This window comes from Panulirus ornatus, chromosome 50 (assembly GCF_036320965.1).
Source record: "Panulirus ornatus isolate Po-2019 chromosome 50, ASM3632096v1, whole genome shotgun sequence".
Taxonomy (NCBI): Eukaryota; Metazoa; Arthropoda; class Malacostraca; order Decapoda; family Palinuridae; genus Panulirus; species Panulirus ornatus.
Window position 1 is genome coordinate 25,318,482 of NC_092273.1, and position 21,856 is coordinate 25,340,337.

At 41.3% G+C, this 21,856-nt stretch overlaps 1 protein-coding gene across 1 annotated transcript in view; it reads right to left on the reverse strand.

Moving 5' to 3' along the window:
• The window catches only part of LOC139764682 (HAUS augmin-like complex subunit 1), a 67,946-nt gene that overhangs the window by 15,545 nt on the left and 30,545 nt on the right, over positions 1-21,856 (reverse strand). The window contains exons 5-8 of the mRNA XM_071691564.1: positions 18,563-18,637; positions 10,007-10,098; positions 9,541-9,664; positions 233-322 (exon numbers count right to left, since the gene is read on the reverse strand). Of these exons, the coding sequence (XP_071547665.1) occupies positions 233-322; positions 9,541-9,664; positions 10,007-10,098; positions 18,563-18,637 (381 nt within the window). The remainder of the gene's footprint in view (positions 1-232; positions 323-9,540; positions 9,665-10,006; positions 10,099-18,562; positions 18,638-21,856) is intronic.

Consider the following 21,856-nt stretch of genomic DNA (forward strand, 5'->3'; position numbering starts at 1 on the left):
TTTCATGTTGGAGGCTCCAGTCATATGCAAAAGTCCACATCAAGGCTAGATGATTTTCCTAATTCGGAATCAAAAGTCCACCTTTTTACCATTTACCACTGTCAGTATTCACAACATTTGTGAGAGCATGCTTTGCTTGTCAGTATTCACATTTGTGAGAGCAGGCTTGTGTGTGTGTGTGCAACATATTGCTAGTTTAAAATTCAGTAAAGAGAAAAATCTTTTGACTTACCTGTTTTTCAAGTTCTTGAAGTTCTGACCATTGCTTTACAAGAGTGCCATGTTTTATATTCTCAGTCACCCCAACTTGACTCAGTTTTGCCTGTAGAAAGGAGACATATTGAAAAGAACTTTGTAACAAAAACAAATAATTGTGAAGGCATTATTCAATGCATTCATAAGTTAGCAATTTGCGAATGCTTAGCAAATCTACCTCTGGCTTACTGGGCACAAACCAGAAGAAAATAACGGCTTAATACATATCCCAATCTTCAATCATATTCTTCCATACTTTTTCCTGACTTTCATGTATCTAGATGTCTAAAAGAAAAAAAAAAAAAAGAAGAAGAAATTTGAAACAATCATTCTCCTTACATTATTCATGTACCTAAAATTCCATACAACCCATGCCTCGCAACCATATCACATTGTTGGAAACACTATTCCTTCAAACATACCCATTTTTGCTTTCCGAGATAATGTTCTCGACTTCCACACATTCTTCAAGGCTCCCAGAACTTTTGCCCCCTCCCCCACCCTATGATTCACTTCCGCTTCCATGGTTCCATCCGCTGCCAGATCCACTCCCAGATATCTAAAACACTTTACTTCCTCCAGTTTTTCTCCATTCAAACTTACCTCCCAATTGATTTGTCCCTCAACCCTACTGTACCTAATAACCTTGCTCTTATTCACATTTACTCTCAGCTTTCTTCTCTCACACACTTTACCAAACTCAGTCACCAGCTTCTGCAGCTTCTCACATGAATCAGCCACCAGTGCTGTATCATCAGCGAACAACAACTGACTCACTTCCCAAGCTCTCTTATTCACAACAGACTGCATACTTGCCCCTCTTTCCAAAACTCTTGCATTCACCTCCCTAACAACCCCATCCATAAACAAATTAAACAACCATGGAGACATCACACACCCCTGCCGCAAACCTACATTCACTGAGAACCAGTCACTTTCCTCTTTTCCTACACATACACATGCCTTACATCCTCGATATAAACTTTTCACTCCTTCTAACAACTTGCCTCCCACACCATATATTCTTAATACCTTCCACAGAGCATCTCTATCAACTCTATCATATGCCTTCTCAAGATCCATAAATGCTACATACAAATCTATTTGCTTTTCTAAGTATTTCTCACATACATTCTTCAAAGCAAACACCTGATCCACACAACCTCTACCACTTCTGAAACCACACTGCTCTTCCCCAATCTGATGCTCTGTACATGCCTTCACCCTCTCAATCAATACCCTCCCATATAATTTACCAGGAATACTCAACAAACTTATATCTCTGTAATTTGAGCACTCACTTTTATCCCCTTTGCCTTTGTACAATGGCACTATGCAAGCATTCTGCCAATCCTCAGGCACCTCACCATGAGTTATACATACATTAAATAACCTTACCAACCAGTCAACAATTCTTCTCTGTTTACCAAATCATTTTCCCTAACCTTCTCACTTTGCACACCACCACGACCAAAACACCCTATATCTGCCACTTTATCATCAAACACATTCAACAAACCTTCAAAATACTCACTCCATTTCCTTCTCACATCACCACTACTTGTTATCACCTCCCCATTAGCCCCCTTCACTGAAGTTCCCATTTGCTCCCGTCTTACACACTTTATTTACGTCCTTTAAAAACATATTTATATTCTCCCCAAATTTAATGATACTCTCTCACCCCAACTCTTATTTGCCCTCTTTTTCAACTCTTGCACCTTTCTCTTGACCTCCTGCCTCTTTCTTTTATACAACTCACACTCATTTGCACTTTTTCCCTGCAAAAATCGTCCAAATGCCTCTCTCTTCTCTTTCACTAATAATCTTACTTCTTCATCCCACCACTCACTACCTTTTCTAATCAACCCACCTCCCACGCTTCTCATGCCACAAGCATCTTTTGCGCAAGCCATCACTGCTTCCCTAAATACATCCCATTCCTCCCCCACCCCCCTTACCTCCTTTGTTCTCACCTTTTTCCATTCTGTATTCGGTCTCTCCAGGTACTTCCTCACACTTCTCCTTCCCAAGCTCACTTACTCTCACCACTCTCTTCACCCCAACATACTCTCTTCTTTTCTGAAAACCTTTACAAACCTTCACCTTCGCCTCAACAAGATAATGATCAGACATCCCTCCAGTTGCACCTCTCAGCACATTAACATCCAAAAGTCTCTCTTTTGCCCGCCTATCAATTAACATGTAATCTAATAACGCTCTGTGGCCATCTCTCCTACTTACATACGTATAATTATGTGTATCTCTCTTTTTAAACCAGGTATTCCCAATCACCAGTCCTTTTTCAGCATATAAATCTACAAGCTCTTCACCATTAACATCCAAAAGTCTCTCTTTTGCCCGCCTATCAATTAACATGTAATCTAATAACGCTCTGTGGCCATCTCTCCTACTTACATACGTATAATTATGTGTATCTCTCTTTTTAAACCAGGTATTCCCAATCACCAGTCCTTTTTCAGCATATAAATCTACAAGCTCTTCACCATTTCCATTTACAACACTGAACACCTCATGTACACCAATTATTCCCTCAACTTCCACGTTACTCACCTCTGCATTCAAATCACCCATCACTATAACCCAGTTTCACGCATCAAAACCACTAACACACTCACTCAGCTGCTCTCAAAACACTTGCCTCTCATGATCTTTCTTCTCATGCCCAGGTGCATATGCACCAATAATCACCCATCTCTCTCCATCCACTTTCAGTTTTACCCATATCAGTCTAGAGTTTACTTTCTTACACTCTATCACATACCCCCACAACTCCTGTTTCAGGAGTAGTGCTACTCCTTCCCTTGCTCTTGTCCTCTCATTAACCCCTGACTTTACTCCTAAGACATTCCCAAACACCTTTCCCTTTACCCTTGAGCTTCGTTTCACTCAAAGCCAAATCATCCAGGTTCCTTTCCTCAAACATACCACCTATCTCTCCTTTTTTCTCATCTTGTTTACATCCACACACATTTATACACCCCAATCTGAGTCTTCGAGGAGGATGAGCACTCCCTGCATGACTCCTTCTTCTGTTTCCCCTTTTAGAAAGTTAAAATACAAATACATATCTGTACATATTAATACTTGCTTGCCCTCATCCATTTCCAGCACCAAACCAATCCAAAGGAAACAGCATTGCAACACCCTGCATCACATCCGCTCTCACTCAGTCTCTAGCTGTCATATGTAATGCACTGACACCACAGCTCTCTATATACATCCAGGCCCTGCAGACCTTTCCATGGTTTACCCCAGATCGATTCAGTCCATTGACAGCATATCGACTCCAGTACGCCAAATCATTCCAATTCACTCTATTTCGTGCACGCCTTTCACCCTCCTGCATATTGAGGACCCAACTGCTCAAAATCTTTTTCACTCCATCCTTCCACCTTCAAGCTGGTCTCCCACTTCTCTGTTCCTTCCACTTCTGATACATATACCCTCTATGTCTACCTTTCCTCACTCATTCTCTCCATATGCCCAAACCATTTCAACAAACCCTCTTCTGCTCTCTCAACCACACTCTTTTTATTACCACGCATCTCTCTTACCCTTTCATTACTTAATCAAAACACCTCACACCACAAAGTGTCCTCAAATATCTCATTTCCAACACATTCACTCTCCTCCATACAACCCTATCTATAGCCCATGCCTCACAACCATATGATATTGCTGGAACTACTATTCCTTCAAACATATCCATTTTTGCTCGCCAAGATGATGTTTTCTCTTTCCACATACTCTTCATTGCCACCACAAACTTTGCTCCCTCACCCATCCTATGACTCACTTCTGTTTCCATGGTTCTATTTGCTGCGAAGTCCACTCCCAGAAATCTAAAACACTTCGCTTCCTCCAATCTTTCTCCATTCAAACTTACATCCTAACTAACTTGTCCTTCAATCCTGCTGAACCTAATAACCTTGTTCTTATTCACATCTACTCTCAACTTTCTCCTTTCACACACTCTTCCAAAGTCAGTCACCAACTTCTGCAGTTCCTCATTCAAATCTGCCGCCAGTGCTATATCAGTGGCAAACAACAACTGACTCACTTGCCAGGTCCTTTCATCCCAACAGATTGCATACTTGCCCCTCTCTCCAAAACTCTTGCATTTACTTTCCTAACCACCACATCCATAAACAAACAACCATGGGGACATCACGCACCCTCACTGCAGACCAACCTTCACTGGGAACCAATCATTCTCCTCCCTTCCTACTTGTACACATGCCTTACACCCTTGATAAAAACTTCTCTGCTTCTAGCAGCTTACCTCCCACACCATATAATATCAAGACCTTCCACAAAGCATCTCTATCAACCTTATTGTATGCCTTCTCCAGATCCATAAATGCCCATACAAATCCATCTGTTTTTCTAAGTATTTCTCACATACATTCTTCAAAATAAACTCCTGATCCACAAGTCCACTACCACTTCTGAAACCATACTGCTCCTCCCCAATCTGATGCTCTGTACATGTCTTCACCCTCTCTATCAATACCCTCCGTTAGAATTTTCCAGGTATACTCGACAAACTTATGCCTCTGTAGTTTTAACACTCAACTTTATGCCCTTTGCCTTTGTACAAAGGTACTATACATACATTCCACCAATCCTCAGGCACTTCACCATGGTCCATATAGACACACTGAGTATCCTTACCAACAAATCAACAATACAGTCACTCCCTTTCTTAATAAATTCCACTGCAATACCGTCCACTCCCACTGCCTTGCCAGATTTCATCCTAAGCTAGGCTTTCATAATCTTTTCTCTCTTCACCAAACCACTCTCCCTGACTCTCTCAATTCACACACTATCTCGACCAAAACACCCTACATCTGCCACTCTAACATCAAATACATTTCAACAATCCTTCAAAATACTAACTCGCCTCCTCACTCCATTACTACCTGTTATCACTTCACCCCGTCCCCTTCATCGATGTTCCCATATGGTCTCACATATGTTCGCATATCATTTACCTTCTTCCAAAACATCTTTTATTCCTCCTAAAGTTTAATGATGCTCTCTCACCCCAACTCTCATTTGTCCTCTTTTTCAACCCTTGCATCTTCCTCTTGACCTTCTGCCACTTTCTCTTATACATCTCCCAGTCATTTCCACTCCTTCCTTGTAAGTACCATCCAAATGCCTCTATTACCTCTTTCACGAACAACTTTATTTCTTCATCCAACCACGCACTACCCTTTCTAATCAGCCCAATTCCCATCTTTCTCATGCCACACACATCTCATGCACATGCAGTCACTGCTTCCCTAAATACATCCCATTCCTCACCCACTATACTCACTTCATTTACTCTCACCTTTTGCCATTCTACACTCAAACTTGCCCGGTATTTTTTTACACGTCTCCTTTTCAAGCTCACTTTCTCCCATAACTGTCTTCCCCTACATTCTCTCCTCTTTTTTGAAAACCTCAACAAATTTTCACCTTTGCCTCCACCAGATAGTGATCAGACATCCCACTAGATACCCCTCCCAGCACCTTAACATCCATAAGTTTCTCCTTTACAAACCTATCAATTAACATGTAATCTTATAATGACCTTTGGCCATCTCTCCTACTCACCTCCATATACTTGTGTATATCTCTCTTTCTAAACCAGGGATTCCATATCACTAGTCTTTTTCAACTAACAAATCCACAAGCTCTTCACCATTTCCATTCACAACAATGAATACCCCATGTGCACCAATTATACTCTCAACTGCCACGTTACTCACCTTTGCATTCAAATCACCCATCACTAATACCCGGTTTCCAACATCAAAACAGCTGAAACACGCACTCAGCTGCTCCCAAAACACTTGCCTATCATGAGCATTCTTCTCATGACAAGGTGCTTAAGCAGCATCTTTCACCATCCACTTTTAGTTTTACCGACATCACTCTATAACCACAGGCTTTACTCCTAAGACATTTCAAAACCATTCTCCCCCTTTACCCTTGGGATTCATTTCACTCTGAACCAAAATATCCCCTCTTTCCTCAAACATACCACCTATCTCTCCTCTCTTCTCATCTTGGTTACATCCACACACTTTCAGATACCCTGATCTGAACCTTCAGGGGGGGATGAGCACTCCCCACTTGATTCCTTATGTTTCCTTCTTTAGAAATTGAAATAAAAAATTTTACATTCACATATTATCATATTATCATGGTTTCAGAAGTGGTAGAGGATGTGTGGATCAGGTGTTTGCTTTGAAGAATGTATGTGAGAAATACTTAGAAAAGCAAATGGATTTGTATGTAGTATTTATGGATCTGGAGAAGGCATATGATAGAGTTGATAGAGATGCTCTGTGGAAGGTATTAAGAATATATGGTGTGGGAGGCAAGTTGTTAGAAGCAGTGAAAAGTTTTTATCGAGGATGTAAGGCATGTGTACGTGTAGGAAGAGAGGAAAGTGATTGGTTCTCAGTGAATGTAGGTTTGCGGCAGGGATGTGTGATGTCTCCATGGTTGTTTAATTTGTTTATGGATGGGGTTGTTAGGGAGGTGAATGCAAGAGTTTTGGAAAGAGGGGCAAGTATGAAGTCTGTTGGGGATGAGAGAGCTTGGGAAGTGAGTCAGTTGTTGTTCGCTGATGATACAGTGCTGGTGGCTGATTCATGTGAGAAACTGCAGAAGCTGGTGACTGAGTTTGGTAAAGTGTGTGAAAGAAGAAAGTTAAGAGTAAATGTGAATAAGAGCAAGGTTATTAGGTACAGTAGGGTTGAGGGTCAAGTCAATTGGGAGGTGAGTTTGAATGGAGAAAAACTGGAGGAAGTGAAGTGTTTTAGATATCTGGGAGTGGATCTGGCAGCGGATGGAAACATGGAAGCGGAAGTGGATCATAGGGTGGGGGAGGGGGCGAAAATTCTGGGAGCCTTGAAGAATGTGTGGAAGTCGAGAACATTATCTCGGAAAGCAAAAATGGGTATGTTTGAAGGAATAGTGGCTCCAACAATGTTGTATGGTTGCGAGGCGTGGACTATGGATAGAGTTGTGCGCAGGAGGATGGATGTGCTGGAAATGAGATGTTTGAGGACAATGTGTGGTGTGAGGTGGTTTGATCGAGTAAGTAACGTAAGGGTAAGAGAGATGTGTGGAAATAAAAAGAGCGTGGTTGAGAGAGCAGAAGAGGGTGTTTTGAAATGGTTTGGTCACATGGAGAGAATGAGTGAGGAAAGATTGACCAAGAGGATATATGTGTCAGAGGTGGAGGGAACGAGGAGAAGAGGGAGACCAAATTGGAGGTGGAAAGATGGAGTGAAAAAGATTTTGTGCGATCGGGGCCTGAACATGCAGGAGGGTGAAAGGAGGGCAAGGAATAGAGTGAATTGGAGCGATGTGGTATACCGGGGTTGACGTGCTGTCAGTGGATTGAATCAAGGCATGTGAAGCGTCTGGGGTAAACCATGGAAAGCTGTGTAGGTATGTATATTTGCGTGTGTGGATGTATGTATATACATGTGTATGGGGGTGGGTTGGGCCATTTCTTTCGTCTGTTTCCTTGCGCTACCTCGCAAACGCGGGAGACAGCGACAAAGCAAAAAAAAAACACTTAATTGTTTCCATTCACCTGTGCTTTCAGTGTAACTCACTGCAAAACTCAACTTCAGCTTTCCTACTACCATCCTCTACAATTTTCACTCCCCTATCATTCACCACAGAGATGACATCCCATCCTAATGCTGCTTGAAACCTCTGACAACTGGCTGTAAGTGCCTTCATTCTTCATTCTATCAAACTAATTAATAACTCCATTCCTATTCACATGGTGTGGATTAAATGTATACAGCCTCTTAGTTCAGTCACAAACCCATATTCAGTGCAATACAATAGAGAAGAATCTTTCATACTGATAAAAGTGCTTCCTACATGCTCACTTTGCACACTAAGATATTTCATCAACTGAGAAAATAAATCACTATATCGACATACAAATGACTTTATTACAAGCAATCACGTCACATACAAATGGCCTCATCACAGCCAATCACGTATCATTCCTCTGGGATCAGCCTAATCAATTCTCTCTCTGCACCCATCCATTTCTTCTAAGGTCTACTTCTTTCCCTTGTACCTTCAACTACACCAATACTCATAAATATTTCCATTAGGTACAGTAGGGTTGAGAGTCAAGTCAATTGGGAGGTAAGTTTGAATGGAGAAAAACTGGAGGAAGTAAAGTGTTGTAGATATCTGGGAGTGGATCTGGCAGTGGATGGTACCATGGAAGCGGAAGTGAATCATAGGTTGGGGAGGGGGAGAAAATCCTGGGAGCCTTGAAGAATGTGTGGAAGTCGAGAACATTAAAATGGCTATGTTTGAAGGAACAGTGGTTCCAACAATGTTGTATGGTTGCGAGGCGTGGGCTATGGATAGAGTTGTGCGCAGGAGGGTGGATGTGCTGGAAATGAGATGTTTGAGGACAATGTGTGGTGTGAGGTGGTTTGATCGAGTAAGTAATGTGAGGGTAAGAGAGATGTGTGGAAATAAAAAGAGTGTGGTTGAGAGAGCAGAAGAGGGTGTTTTGAAATGGTTTGGGCACACGGAGAGAATGAGTGAAGAAAGATTGACCAAGAGGATATATGTGTCGGAGGTGGAGGGAACGAGGAGAAGTGGGAGACCAAATTGGAGGTGGAAAGATGGAGTGAAAAAGATTTTGAGTGATCAGGGCCTGAACATGCAGGAGGGTGAAAGGTGGGCAAGGAATAGAGTGAATTGGATCGATGTGGTATACCGGGGTTGACGTGCTGTCAGTGGATTGAATCAGGGCATGTGAAGCGTCTGGGGTAAACCATGGAAAGTAGTGTGGGGCCTGGATGTGGAAAGGGAGCTGTGGTTTCGGGCATTATTGCATGACAGCTAGAGACTGAGTGTGAACAAATGGGGCCTTTGTTGTCTTTTCCTAGCACTACCTCGCACACATGAGGGGGGAGGGGGATGGTATTCCATGTGTGGCAAGGTGGCGATGGAAATGAATAAAGGCAGACAGTGGGAATTGTGTGCATGGGTATATATGTATGTGTCTGTGTGTGTATATATATGTGTAAATTGAGATGTATAGGTATGTATTTTTGCGTGTGTGGACATGTATGTATATACATGTGCATGGGGGTGGGTTGGGCCATTTCTTTTGTCTGTTTCCTTGCACTACCTCACAAACGTGGGAGACAGCGACAAAGTAAAATAAATAAATAAATATTTCCATTATGATACTCAGTACAGTACCTCATATTGGATGATGTCATTACTGTAATTCTTTTTCTTTTCTCTGATGAATTCCTCTTGCTTGATATCTCGAGCATATTCTTCCTGTTGCTGTGACCACGTTGCCTCTGCCTGCTGTAATATCCTGAAATATGAAATTTAGCTCTAATGTGGGATACCCAGGCTATATGATGGTGAACAATAAAACCTGGGTATTCACAATTGCAGAATCAACCCTGACCATATGTATCATCTGGAATCTATTTGATTTGGTCTAACACCTGCAACCACAATGTAACCCAAAGAGTAATAATGAGCTTTCTTTTTCTTTTTTAGCACATGACACAATGAGAATGTAAGAAAAACAAACAAAATTTCCAACTAAGGAATAAATTAAGGTCATTAAGTGACTTTGCTATTAACTATGATACTGGACAATGTATAAAAAGACATTCTTGGAGCAAAATGTATCAAAATCACTACAAACCCTCTAATTTCATCTAGCTTCCGAGACAGCTCCTTTCGCATCTCTAGCAGACGAAAAGTTCTCCCTCTCTCTTGTTCACGTTCATTCACCACCTAAAATCAGTAGAAATTATCAAATGAAAAGGAAAGTCAAAAGAAGAAATCATTAATGAAATCAAGCAATTAAGAGAGTCTCTAAAAGAAGCATTTCCAGTTAGGAGGCAGGGAAGTGTAAATAATAACATCAAAGACAGGATGATTTAATACAGTACCTGCAAAATGACAAAGTAAATCATGAAGTTCCACTGGGGTATCAAAGTGGTGAGTGAATCATCAAGAGAGGACATAAATGAAAATCAAAGGTAAGGTAGCATCAAAGCTGAGGTAGTACACAGGTGAAGACAGTGTCCTGAAGAAAAAATCTAGAGATACAAGACAATCATGATGCACAGAGATTTTTATATGAACCATCCTAGTCTACAGTGGCAGACAGGTTACCACACTCCATCTGCATGTGGTTATGCTGTCAGTGACAAGTCACCTTTGGTGAAGTTGCACAGCTGGAGTACAATCTCATCAATGAGCTTCTCACTCCAGTAGTCCATCCACTGCTAACTGCTTGTAGCACTGCCTTGAAGTGGCAAAAACCCTGGAAAAGGGGTCCTTGGGGCTATTTACACTAATGTCATGGTATTTCATGCAACAGGAATAAAGAAATAGTGCAAGTCTCAGATGTGGCAGACAGGTTACTGAACTCCATCTGCTTGTGGTTATGCTGTGAGTGACAAGTCACCTTTAGTGAGGTTCCATCATTGGAGCACCATTTCATTAATGAGTTTCTCACTTTGAAAGAGTCCACCTACTTCTTGTTAACTGCTTGTAACAGCCTTGAAGCTGCAAAAACCCCTGGAGAAGGGGTCCTTGGGGTTATATACACTAATGTCATCGTCTTTCATGCATAAGTAACTGAGAAATCGTGCAAGTCTCAGTTGTTCAAAGTTCAAGTCAAAGGTTTTCATCATAACTACAGAACTATGGACTGGAGGCCCATATTGATACACCAAATATTGTGCTTAAAGTCTCAATAAACTTTTAATCATCTAGACGGACTTTTCTTTGGAATCATCTTGAAATGCAGTGGGGTTAAGTTTAAGTAGGTGAGCTTACCAACCGAACATGGGATGTCCGTAATGGAATGAGGATTCTGAGTACTACATATCCAGAAAAAGAAAAAAAAATTGGTGGTACAGTTGGAGTTACCATGCATCACAATTACTTGTATCAACTTGGGTTCAATACATTAAATGCAAGAATTAATAATCACATATAGTCAGAAAAACATACGAAAAAATAATCCTTAGCAATCATATTCATTTCAAAACATTCATCACATATCAATAAAGGTTACAGTAAATTGCAATCATTTATATCATTTTTGTATATAATTCACTTTACAAGGTTCATACTAATATTCAATAAAATTATAATCAGCCTAATTCAAAAATTTTGCAAAAGTAGCATGAGGGGATCAAATTCTTACATAGAAACAAGGTACCACTTGCTGGCTTTCGTTTCAATACATTCAACATATGATCAATAAAACTGATCAACACAATGTATTTGTCATATATTCTATGTATGAAACTACTACCTAATGTTCCAGCCTACTACTTATACCAAATGCTCCAAACTAATGTTCGTAACTACTTATACCTAATGTTTCTACCTAATGCTTCTGTCTAATGTTCCTGCCTCCTACTTCTACCTATTGCTCCAAACATTTTGCCAAAAGGCAGAGCTAGCACACAGCACTCACCACAAGAAAATCTCAAGAAATGAAGAATGAGTTGTGAGTCAAGTGTTATGTGCGACAAAGAGAGATTGTATGTTTGAGAGCAGTCCATGTCTGGATGAAGGAGAGAGAAAAGATAACTACAAAGGTCAAAGGAATGCAACTCGACAACCACTGAAGCACTGGTTTACTATGCAGCAGTCACTAAAATTCCCAATACCCTGCCATGTCTGCCATTATCTGAATAATGATAAGTTATTTGAAGATCTACTTAAAAGAACTGTGATGAAAAATTGTATCAGTGCTGTACTATACCTTCAAACATACCCATACTGGCTCTACAAGATAAAGACCTCTCTTTCTGCACATTCATCAGTGCTCTCAGGATCTTTGCCTAATCCCCCACCCTAAGACTCACTTTTAGTTTTCTAAAAAACTGACCATATCATAAATTATGATTTCATTATTCATTTATCTTATTTTGTTTTGTCGCTGTCTCCCGCGTTAGCGAGGTAGCGCAAGGAAACAGACGAAAGAATGGCCCAACCCACCCACATACACATGTATATACATACACGTCCAAACACGCAAATATACATACCTATACATCTCAACGTATACATATATATACACACACAGACATATACATAATTCATTTTTTTTTTTTTTTTTTTTTTTTTTTTATACTTTGTCGCTGTCTCCCGCGTTCCAGATGAGTCTAAACTTGAAAGAGCACACTACTTTGTTAATGCTGTAACCAGCCTTCGAAGCCACATAAACACACGCACACCAAAAACTGGAAAGGGTTTCCATGGTTTATACACTCATCGCTCATGCTTTCATCTAATACTGAGAAACGTCAAGTCTCAGTTGTTCAAATTCAGTCAAATTTCTCATACTTCGCACCTATTGACCGGCTCATTTAGCCCAAATTCAATCAATAAACTTTTAATCATCTTTGACTCTCCTTTGGATCATCTTTGCTGGGGTTACCACGTTAAGAGTGACTTACCCTGGAACTATGGTCTCCCTATTGTCATGGATTCAAACCCTTAATAATCCAACTATTTGTGCTAACCCGTTGTTTATTTCCACACACATTTACTTATCACTTCGTTAATACTTAAATGCAAGACACTCACATATCCAAAAAACATATCCGAAAAAATAATTCCTAGCATCATCCTTCTCAAACATCATCCATACAAGGTTCGAAATTCAATCATTTTAATTTATTTCTTAATAATTCCCTATTGTTGCTTCAAATTCAATAAATTTCAATCCACCTATTTCAAAGTTTGCAAAATTTTGCCCCAGCCCACTAATAGAATACAAGGTTACCATTCTGCTTGCTGTTTCAATACATCAACATTGATCAATAAAACACTTCAACTGTATTTGTCCTATTTCATTATACAACTACTCCATCTATTCAGCCTCAACTTCATCTCAATGTCCAACTAATATTGTCTCTTAACTAATTTTACTTACCTTCTTCTTCTAATTTCCTGCCTCCTTCCACTTCTGCAAATTTTGTCCAAAAGCCGCCAGCCACGACACTCACTACAAAAAACTCAGAATCGAAGCTTGTGATCAAGTTATTGCACAAAGAGATTGTATTGTTTGAAAGCTTGCATTCTCCTGAAACCACAATGAAAAGAAACAACAAATCAAAGGATGAACTCACAACCACTGAGCACTGTTACTATCAGAGACCAAAATTCCTCCCTGCCTGACTGCCATATCTGATATGATAATCTTTGAATTATTAAAATAACTTGATGAAAAATTGTATCAGTGCCTGTACCAAACCTTCAAATTCCTTACTGCTCTCAACAGAGACTCTCTTCTCAACTTCATAAGTGCTCTCCAGATCTATAATCTACCATACCAATCCATGCTTTTCTAATATTTCTCCATTTTCTAAACAAACTGATCCATCACTATTCCTCTATCCACTTATACTATTGTTTGTCCGTCTCCACGATTGCTGTACTAGCGCAGACATCACGCAAAGAACCCACCCACACATTACCATGGATACATACACTCAACACCAAATACTACTATACCTATGACATCACACGTATCCATTATCTTAAACACAGCATATACATAATGCAAGCTCCTATATTTCCATTACCACCCCGAGTCAACAACATTAAAAACATAGTCTACCTTTATTTATACCCATTACCACCCCGCCACAAATTAAATAACAACCCCCTCCCCCCCCATGTGTGCGAGGTAGTGCTAGGAAAAGACAACAAAGGCCACATTCATTCAAACTCAGTCTCTAGCTGTCATGTATAATGCACCAAAACCGCAGCTCCCTTTCCACATCCAGGCCCCACAGAACTTTCCATGGTTTACCCCAGACGCTTCACACGCCCTGATTCAATCCATTGACAGCACGTCGACCCCGGTATACCACATCGTTCCAATTCACTCTATTCCTTGCATGCCTTTCACCCTCCTGCATGATCAGGCCCCGATCACTCAAAATCTTTTTCACTTCATCTTTCCACTTCCACTATCCCTGGGGATAGGGGTGAAAGAATACTTCCCACGTATTCCTCGCGTGTCGTAGAAAGCAACTAGAGGGGACGGGAGCGGGGGGCCAGAAATCCTCCCCTCCTTGTATTAACTTTCTAAAATGGGAAACAGAAGGAGTCACGCGGGGAGTGCTCATCCTCCTCGAAGGCTCAGAGTGGGGTGCCTAAATGTGTGTGGATGCAACCAAGATGTGAAAAAAGGAGAGATAGGTAGTATGTTTGAGGAAAGGAACCTGGATGTTTTGGCTCTGAGTGAAACAAAGCTCAAGGGTAAAGGGGAAGAGTAGTTTGGGAATGTCTGGGGAGTAAAGTCAGGGGTCAGTGAGAGGACAAGAGCAAGGGAAGGAGTAGCAATACTCCTGAAACAGGAGTTGTGGGAGTATGTGATAGAGTGTAAGAAAGTAAATTCTCGATTAATATGGGTAAAACTGAAAGTTGATGGAGAGAGGTGGGTGATTATTGGTGCATATGCACCTGGGCATGAGAAGAAAGATCAAGAGAGGCAAGTGTTTTAGGAGCAGCTGAATGAGTGTATTAGTGGTTTTGATGCACGAGACCGGGTCATAGTGATGGGTGATTTGAATGCAAAGGTGAGTAATGTGGCAGTTGAGGGAATAATTGGTATACATGGGGTGTTCAGTGTTGTAAATGGAAATGGTGAAGAGCTTGTAGATTTATGTGCTGAAAAAGGACTGATGATTGGGAATACCTGGTTTAAAAAGCGAGATATACATAAGTATACTTATGTAAGTAGGAGAGATGGCCAGAGAGCGTTATTGGATTACGTGTTAATTGACAGGCGTGCGAAAGAGAGACTTTTGGATGTTAATGTGCTGAGAGGTGCAACTAGAGGGATGTCTGATCATTATCTTGTGGAGGCTAAGGTGAAGATTTGTATGGGTTTTCAGAAAAGAAGAGTGAATGTTGGGGTGAAGAGGGTGGTGAGAGTAAGTGAGCTTGAGAAAGAGACCTGTGTGAGGAAGTACCAGGAGAGACTGAGTACAGAATGGAAAAAGGTGAGAACAATGGAAGTAAGGGGAGTGGGGGAGGAATGGGATGTATTTAGGGAATCAGTGATGGATTGCGCAAAAGATGCTTGTGGCATGAGAAGAGTGGGAGGTGGGTTGATTAGAAAGGGTAGTGAGTGGTGGGATGAAGAAGTAAGAGTATTAGTGAAAGAGAAGAGAGAGGCATTTGGACGATTTTTGCAGGGAAAAAATGCAATTGAGTGGGAGATGTATAAAAGAAAGAGACAGGAGGTCAAGAGAAAGGTGCAAGAGGTGAAAAAAAGGGCAAATGAGAGTTGGGGCGAGAGAGTATCATTAAATTTTAGGGAGAATAAAAAGATATTCTGGAAGGAGGTAAATAAAGTGCGTAAGACAAGGGAGCAAATGGGAACTTCAGTGAAGGGCGCAAATGGGGAGGTGAAAACAAGTAGTGGTGATGTGAGAAGGAGATGGAGTGAGTATTTTGAAGGTTTGTTGAATGTGTTTGATGATAGAGTGGCAGATATAGGGTGTTTTGGTCGAGGTGGTGTGCAAAGTGAGAGGGTTAGGGAAAATGATTTGGTAAACAGAGAAGATGTAGTGAAAGCTTTGCGGAAGATGAAAGCCGGCAAGGCAGCAGGTTTGGATGGTATTGCATTGGAATTTATTAAAAAAGGGGGTGACTGTATTGTTGACTGGTTGGTAAGGTTATTTAATGTATGTATGACTCATGGTGAAGTGCCTGAGGATTGGCGGAATGCGTGCATAGTGCCATTGTACAAAGGCAAAGGGGATAAGAGTGAGTGCTCAAATTACAGAGGTATAAGTTTGTTGAGTATTCCTGGTAAATTATATGGGAGGGTATTGATTGAGAGGGTGAAGGCATGTACAGAGCATCAGATTGGGGAAGAGCAGTGTGGTTTCAGAGGTGGTAGAGGATGTGTGGATCAGGTGTTTGCTTTGAAGAATGTATGTGAGAAATACTTAGAAAAGCAAATGGATTTGTATGTAGCATTTATGGATCTGGAGAAGGCATATGATAGAGTTGATAGAGATGCTCTGTGGAAGGTATTAAGAATATATGGTGTGGGAGGAAAGTTGTTAGAAGCAGTGAAAAGTTTTTATCGAGGATGTAAGGCATGTGTACGTGTAGGAAGAGAGGAAAGTGATTGGTTCTCAGTGAATGTAGGTTTGCGGCAGGGGTGTGTGATGTCTCCATGGTTGTTTAATTTGTTTATGGATGGGGTTGTTAGGGAGGTAAATGCAAGAGTTTTGGAAAGAGGGGCAAGTATGAAGTCTGTTGGGGATGAGAGAGCCTGGGAAGTGAGTCAGTTGTTGTTTGCTGATGATACAGCGCTGGTGGCTGATTCATGTGAGAAACTGCAGAAGCTGGTGACTGAGTTTGGAAAAGTGTGTGGAAGAAGAAAGTTAAGAGTAAATGTGAATAAGAGCAAGGTTATTAGGTACAGTAGGGTTGAGGGTCAAGTCAATTGGGAGGTGAGTTTGAATGGAGAAAAACTGGAGGAAGTGAAGTGTTTTAGATATCTGGGAGTGGATCTGGCAGCGGATGGAACCATGGAAGCGGAAGTGGATCATAGGGTGGGGGAGGGGGCGAAAATCCTGGGGGCCTTGAAGAATGTGTGCAAGTCGAGAACATTATCTCGGAAAGCAAAAATGGGTATGTTTGAAGGAATAGTGGTTCCAACAATGTTGTATGGTTGCGAGGCGTGGGCTATGGATAGAGTTGTGCGCAGGAGGATGGATGTGCTGGAAATGAGATGTTTGAGGACAATGTGTGGTGTGAGGTGGTTTGATCGAGTGAGTAACGTAAGGGTAAGAGAGATGTGTGGTAATAAAAAGAGCGTGGTTGAGAGAGCAGAAGAGGGTGTTTTGAAGTGGTTTGGGCACATGGAGAGGATGAGTGAGGAGAGATTGACCAAGAAGATATATGTGTCGGAGGTGGAGGGAACAAGGAGAAGAGGGAGACCAAATTGGAGGTGGAAGGATGGAGTGAAAAGGATTTTGTGTGATCGGGGCCTGAACATGCAGGAGGGTGAAAGGAGGGCAAGGAATAGAGTGAATTGGAGCGATGTGGTATACCGGGGTTGACGTGCTGTCAGTGGATTGAATCGGGGCATGTGAAGCGTCTGGGGTAAACCATGGAAAGCTGTGTAGGTATGTATATTTGCGTGTGTGGACGTATGTATATACATGTGTATGGGGGGGGGGTTGGGCCATTTCTTTCGTCTGTTTCCTTGCGCTACCTCACAAACGCGAGAGACAGCGACAAAGTATAATAAAAAAAAAAAAAAATACTTTCCACTTCCAATTCAGTCTCCCACTTCTCCTCGTTCCCTCCACCTCTGATATATATATCCTTTTGGTCAATCTTTCCTCACTCATTCTCACCATGAGACAAACCATTTCAAAACACCCTCTTCTGCTTTCTCAACCACACTCTTTTTATTACCACACATCTCTTACCCTATTATTACTTACTCGATCAAACCACCTCACACCCCATATTGTCCTTAAACATCTCATTTCCAGCATATCCACCCTCCTCCACACAACTCTATATATAGCCCATGACTCGCAACCATATAACATTGTTGGAACCACTATTCCTTCAAACATACCCATTTTTGCTTTTCAAGATTATGTTCTCGACTTCCACATATTCTTCAACGCTCCCAGATGGAAAAGCCAATGTGGCAACATTACACCTTGACAGTGCAGGATTCTGGAGGAAAGTGAGCTTTCTATGGTTGAGAACATGTGAGGTCAATGTAATCCTTGTGCTGGTCTCTCACTGGCAAGGGGTAAGCCCAGATTGAGTCAGTGTACAGTATATGGTTGAAACAATAGCAATGGGAGGGAAAAGTTAGTGTTCCCCATCAGAGAATACTAAAGTTTAAAGGTTCATAACCCTGATATTCCTAGAAAGAATATCTTATGCTCATGAAACATTCCGCAGAGGATAGCAAAAATATTCTGAAATGTTGGTTTACAACCTATTCATTATATTCGTTAAAATATATCAATAAAAAAAAATCCTTTTGGTATAATGAAAATAACTATATCTCATCACTTAAGCATAAATAACCAGATGTAATGTGCCTAACACAATATCCCTAAGACTTTGGATCAAATATAACTGGAAAGATAAACCATAGAACAAAAATCAAATTTCTAGAGTTATAGTTCCAAAAATCCACCCAACAAAAATAAAATATAACGGTTACCTGCATGTGGTCCATCTCCAACTGGTTCATGGCCAAGATGATGTTGGTACTAGTGGGGATCTGAACATCAAGAACCTGGAAAATAATGCTACATTTTAAACACTTTAATATAAATCTAGAACATTTTGGTATAGGTTTTGAACAATAAAAACCCATTTCTGTATCACAGGAAAAACCTTTGAGCATCTGACTAAGCAACTGCTTGGTGGAGTTTAAAAACCATTGTTTTACCCCCAAAAATAGGTGTAACCAAGAGGATTCCCCAATTCAGCTACCATAAAACATATGAGGCTGGCAGAAGCTCATTCACAGGAGCTTAACAACCACATGGCAACTTCCATATGAGGTCACGGTGTGGAGGTGATGTGGCACTGAGCAACCACTCACTCACATTCATTCACTCCCTCACCATCTTATCCATAAACAAATTAAACAACCATGGTAACATCCCACACCCTTGCTAGAGGCCTACTTTCACCAGGCACCACTCACTGTCCTCTACCCTACCCGTACACATGCATTACACTCCCGGTAAAAATGTCTCATTAATGCATTGGAGTTATCCTCTGCCAGTGACCTCTCAAGGGTAAGGTACCCAGGCTAAGGAGTGGCACTAGAGGATATCAGTCATGCCAAGCAGTAAAAGATATGAGTGACTGAAGGTGATGGTGCTGAATGTACATGGGATGACAGGTGAGAGTAAAAGGAGGGAGACTGTGGAGAAGTTTAAAAGTTGATAGTTTGGATGTGCTAGGGATTGGGGAAACCCTTATCCTTGGACAGGATGTGTGGAGTGAAAATGAAAATGATGAATGCAAGTCATGGGAAGGTGTGGAAGAAGGAGTGGTATGGAAAGGAATGAGTGAAACTTATCAGGGAAGAGGGAAAGAAGGACGTCCAATTCTACAATTAGCAAGAGTGTGGGTGGGTGTTACAGAGCATGGATGGAATGGATCAGGAATAGTGTGGGTGAAAGGAAAGATTGGAACTGTGAAGCATGCATGGATATGTGTATATATACGAAATTAAGAAGACTGTACAAGAATGGCTGACATGAAGCGTTTCTGGATTTATGGAGTAAATGTGGAGTGCCTGGAGTGAATGATAATTGAAGTTATCTTGTGGATATTTGTGTTGATCGGGGTATACGCCTTACAAAAACCTTTTTTCAGCAGAGGATGATCCACAGATATACATGGATGAGGAATGATGTAAGACAAGAGCAAAAGGCTTTGATTGATTTGACAGAGAACGAAAGATTGAAAAAGGCCATGCTAAATGCTAGAGTTGGAGGGGATTCTTTGGACACTGACCATTTTACCTCCCCATACATTTTCAAAAGTGTGGTTGAGAGAGCAGAAGAGGGTGTTGAAATGGTTTGGACAAATGGAGAGAATGAGTAAGGAAAGACTGACAAAGAGGATATATGTGTCAGAGCAGACCAAACTGGAGGTGGGAGGATGGACTGAAAAAAATTTTGAGCGATCAGGGTCAACGTGCTGTCAATGGACTGAACCAGGGCATGTGAAACATTTGGAGTAAACCATGGATAGGTCTGTGAGGTCTGGATGTGGATAAGGAGCTGTGGTTTTAGTGCATTATACATGACACCTAGAGACTGAGTGTGAACAAATGTGGTCTTTATTGTCTGTTTTCCTGGCATTACCTTGCTGAAGGGGGGGTGGCGATGCTGTTACCTGAGGGGCAGGGTAGCAACAGGAATGGATGAAGTGAAGCAAGTATGAATATGTACATGTGTACACATGTAAATGCCTATGTGTATGTGTGTATGTGTGTATGTATATGTGTATATATATGGGTGTTTATGTACATATATATATATATGATTTGGTAAATGATTTGGTAAACAGAGAAGAGGTAGTAAAAGCTTTGTGGAAGATGAAAGCCGGCAAGGCAGCAGGTTTGGATGGTATTGCAGTGGAATTTATTAAAAAAGGGGGTTACTGTATTGTTGACTGGTTGGTAAGGTTATTTAATGTATGTATCACTCATGGTGAGGTGCCTGAGGACTGGCAGAATGCTTGCATAGTGCCATTGTACAAAGGCAAAGGGGACAAAGGTGAGTGCACAAATTACAGAGGTATAAGTTTGTTGAGTATTCCTTGGAAATTATATGGGAGGGTATTGATTGAGAGGGATAAAGGCATGTACAGAGCATCAGATTGGGGAAGAGCAGTGTGGTTTCAGAAGTGGTAAATGATGTGTGGATCAGGTGTTTGCTTTGAAGAATGTATGTGAGAAATACTTAGAAAAGCAAATGGATTTGTATGTAGCATTTATGGATCTGGAGAAGACATATGACAGAGTTGATAGAGATGCTCTGTGGAAGGTATTAAGAATATATGGTGTGGGAGGCAAGTTGTTAGAGGCAGTGAAAAGTTTTTATTGAGGATGTAAGGCATGTGTACGTGTAGGAAGAGAGGAGTGATTGGTTCTCAGTGAATTTACGTATGCGGCAAGGGTGTGTGATGCTTCCATGGTTGTTTAATTTGTATATGGATGGGGTTGTTAGGGAGGTGAATGCAACAGTTTTGGAAAGAGGGGCAAGTATGCAGTCTGATGTGGATGAGAGAGCTTGGGAAGTGAGTCAGTTGTTGCTCGCTGATGATACAGAGCTGGTGGCTGATTCGGGTGAGAAACTGCAGAAGCTGGTGACAGTTTGGTAAAGTGTGTGAAAGATGAAAGATGAGAGTAAATGTGAATAAGAGCAAGGTTATTAGGTACAGTAGGGTTGAGGGACAAGTCGATTGGGAGGTACGTTTGAATGGAGAAAAACTGGAGGAAGTGAAGTGTTTTAGATATCTGGGAGTGGATTTGGCAGCAGATGGAACCATGGAAGTGGAAGTGAATCATAGGGTGGGGGAGGGGGCGAGAGTTCTGGGAGCGTTGAAGAATGTGTGGAAGTCGAGAACATTATCTCGAAAGCAAAAATGGGTATGTTTGAAGGAAAAGTAGTTCCAACAATGTTATATGGCTGCAAGGCGTGGGCTATAGATAGAGTTGTGCGGAGGAGGGTGGATGTGCTGGAAATGTGATGTTTGAGGACAATATGTGGTGTAAGGTGGTTTGATCGAGTAAGTAATAATAGGGTAAGAGAGATGTGTGGTAATAAAAAGAGTGTGGTTGAGAGAGCAGAAGAGGGTGTTTTGAAATGGTTTGGTCACATGGAGAGAATGAGTGAGGAAAGATTGACCAAGAGGATATATGTGTCAGTGGTGGAGGGAACAAGGAGAAGTGGGAGACCAAATTGGAGGTGGAAAGATGGAGTGAAAA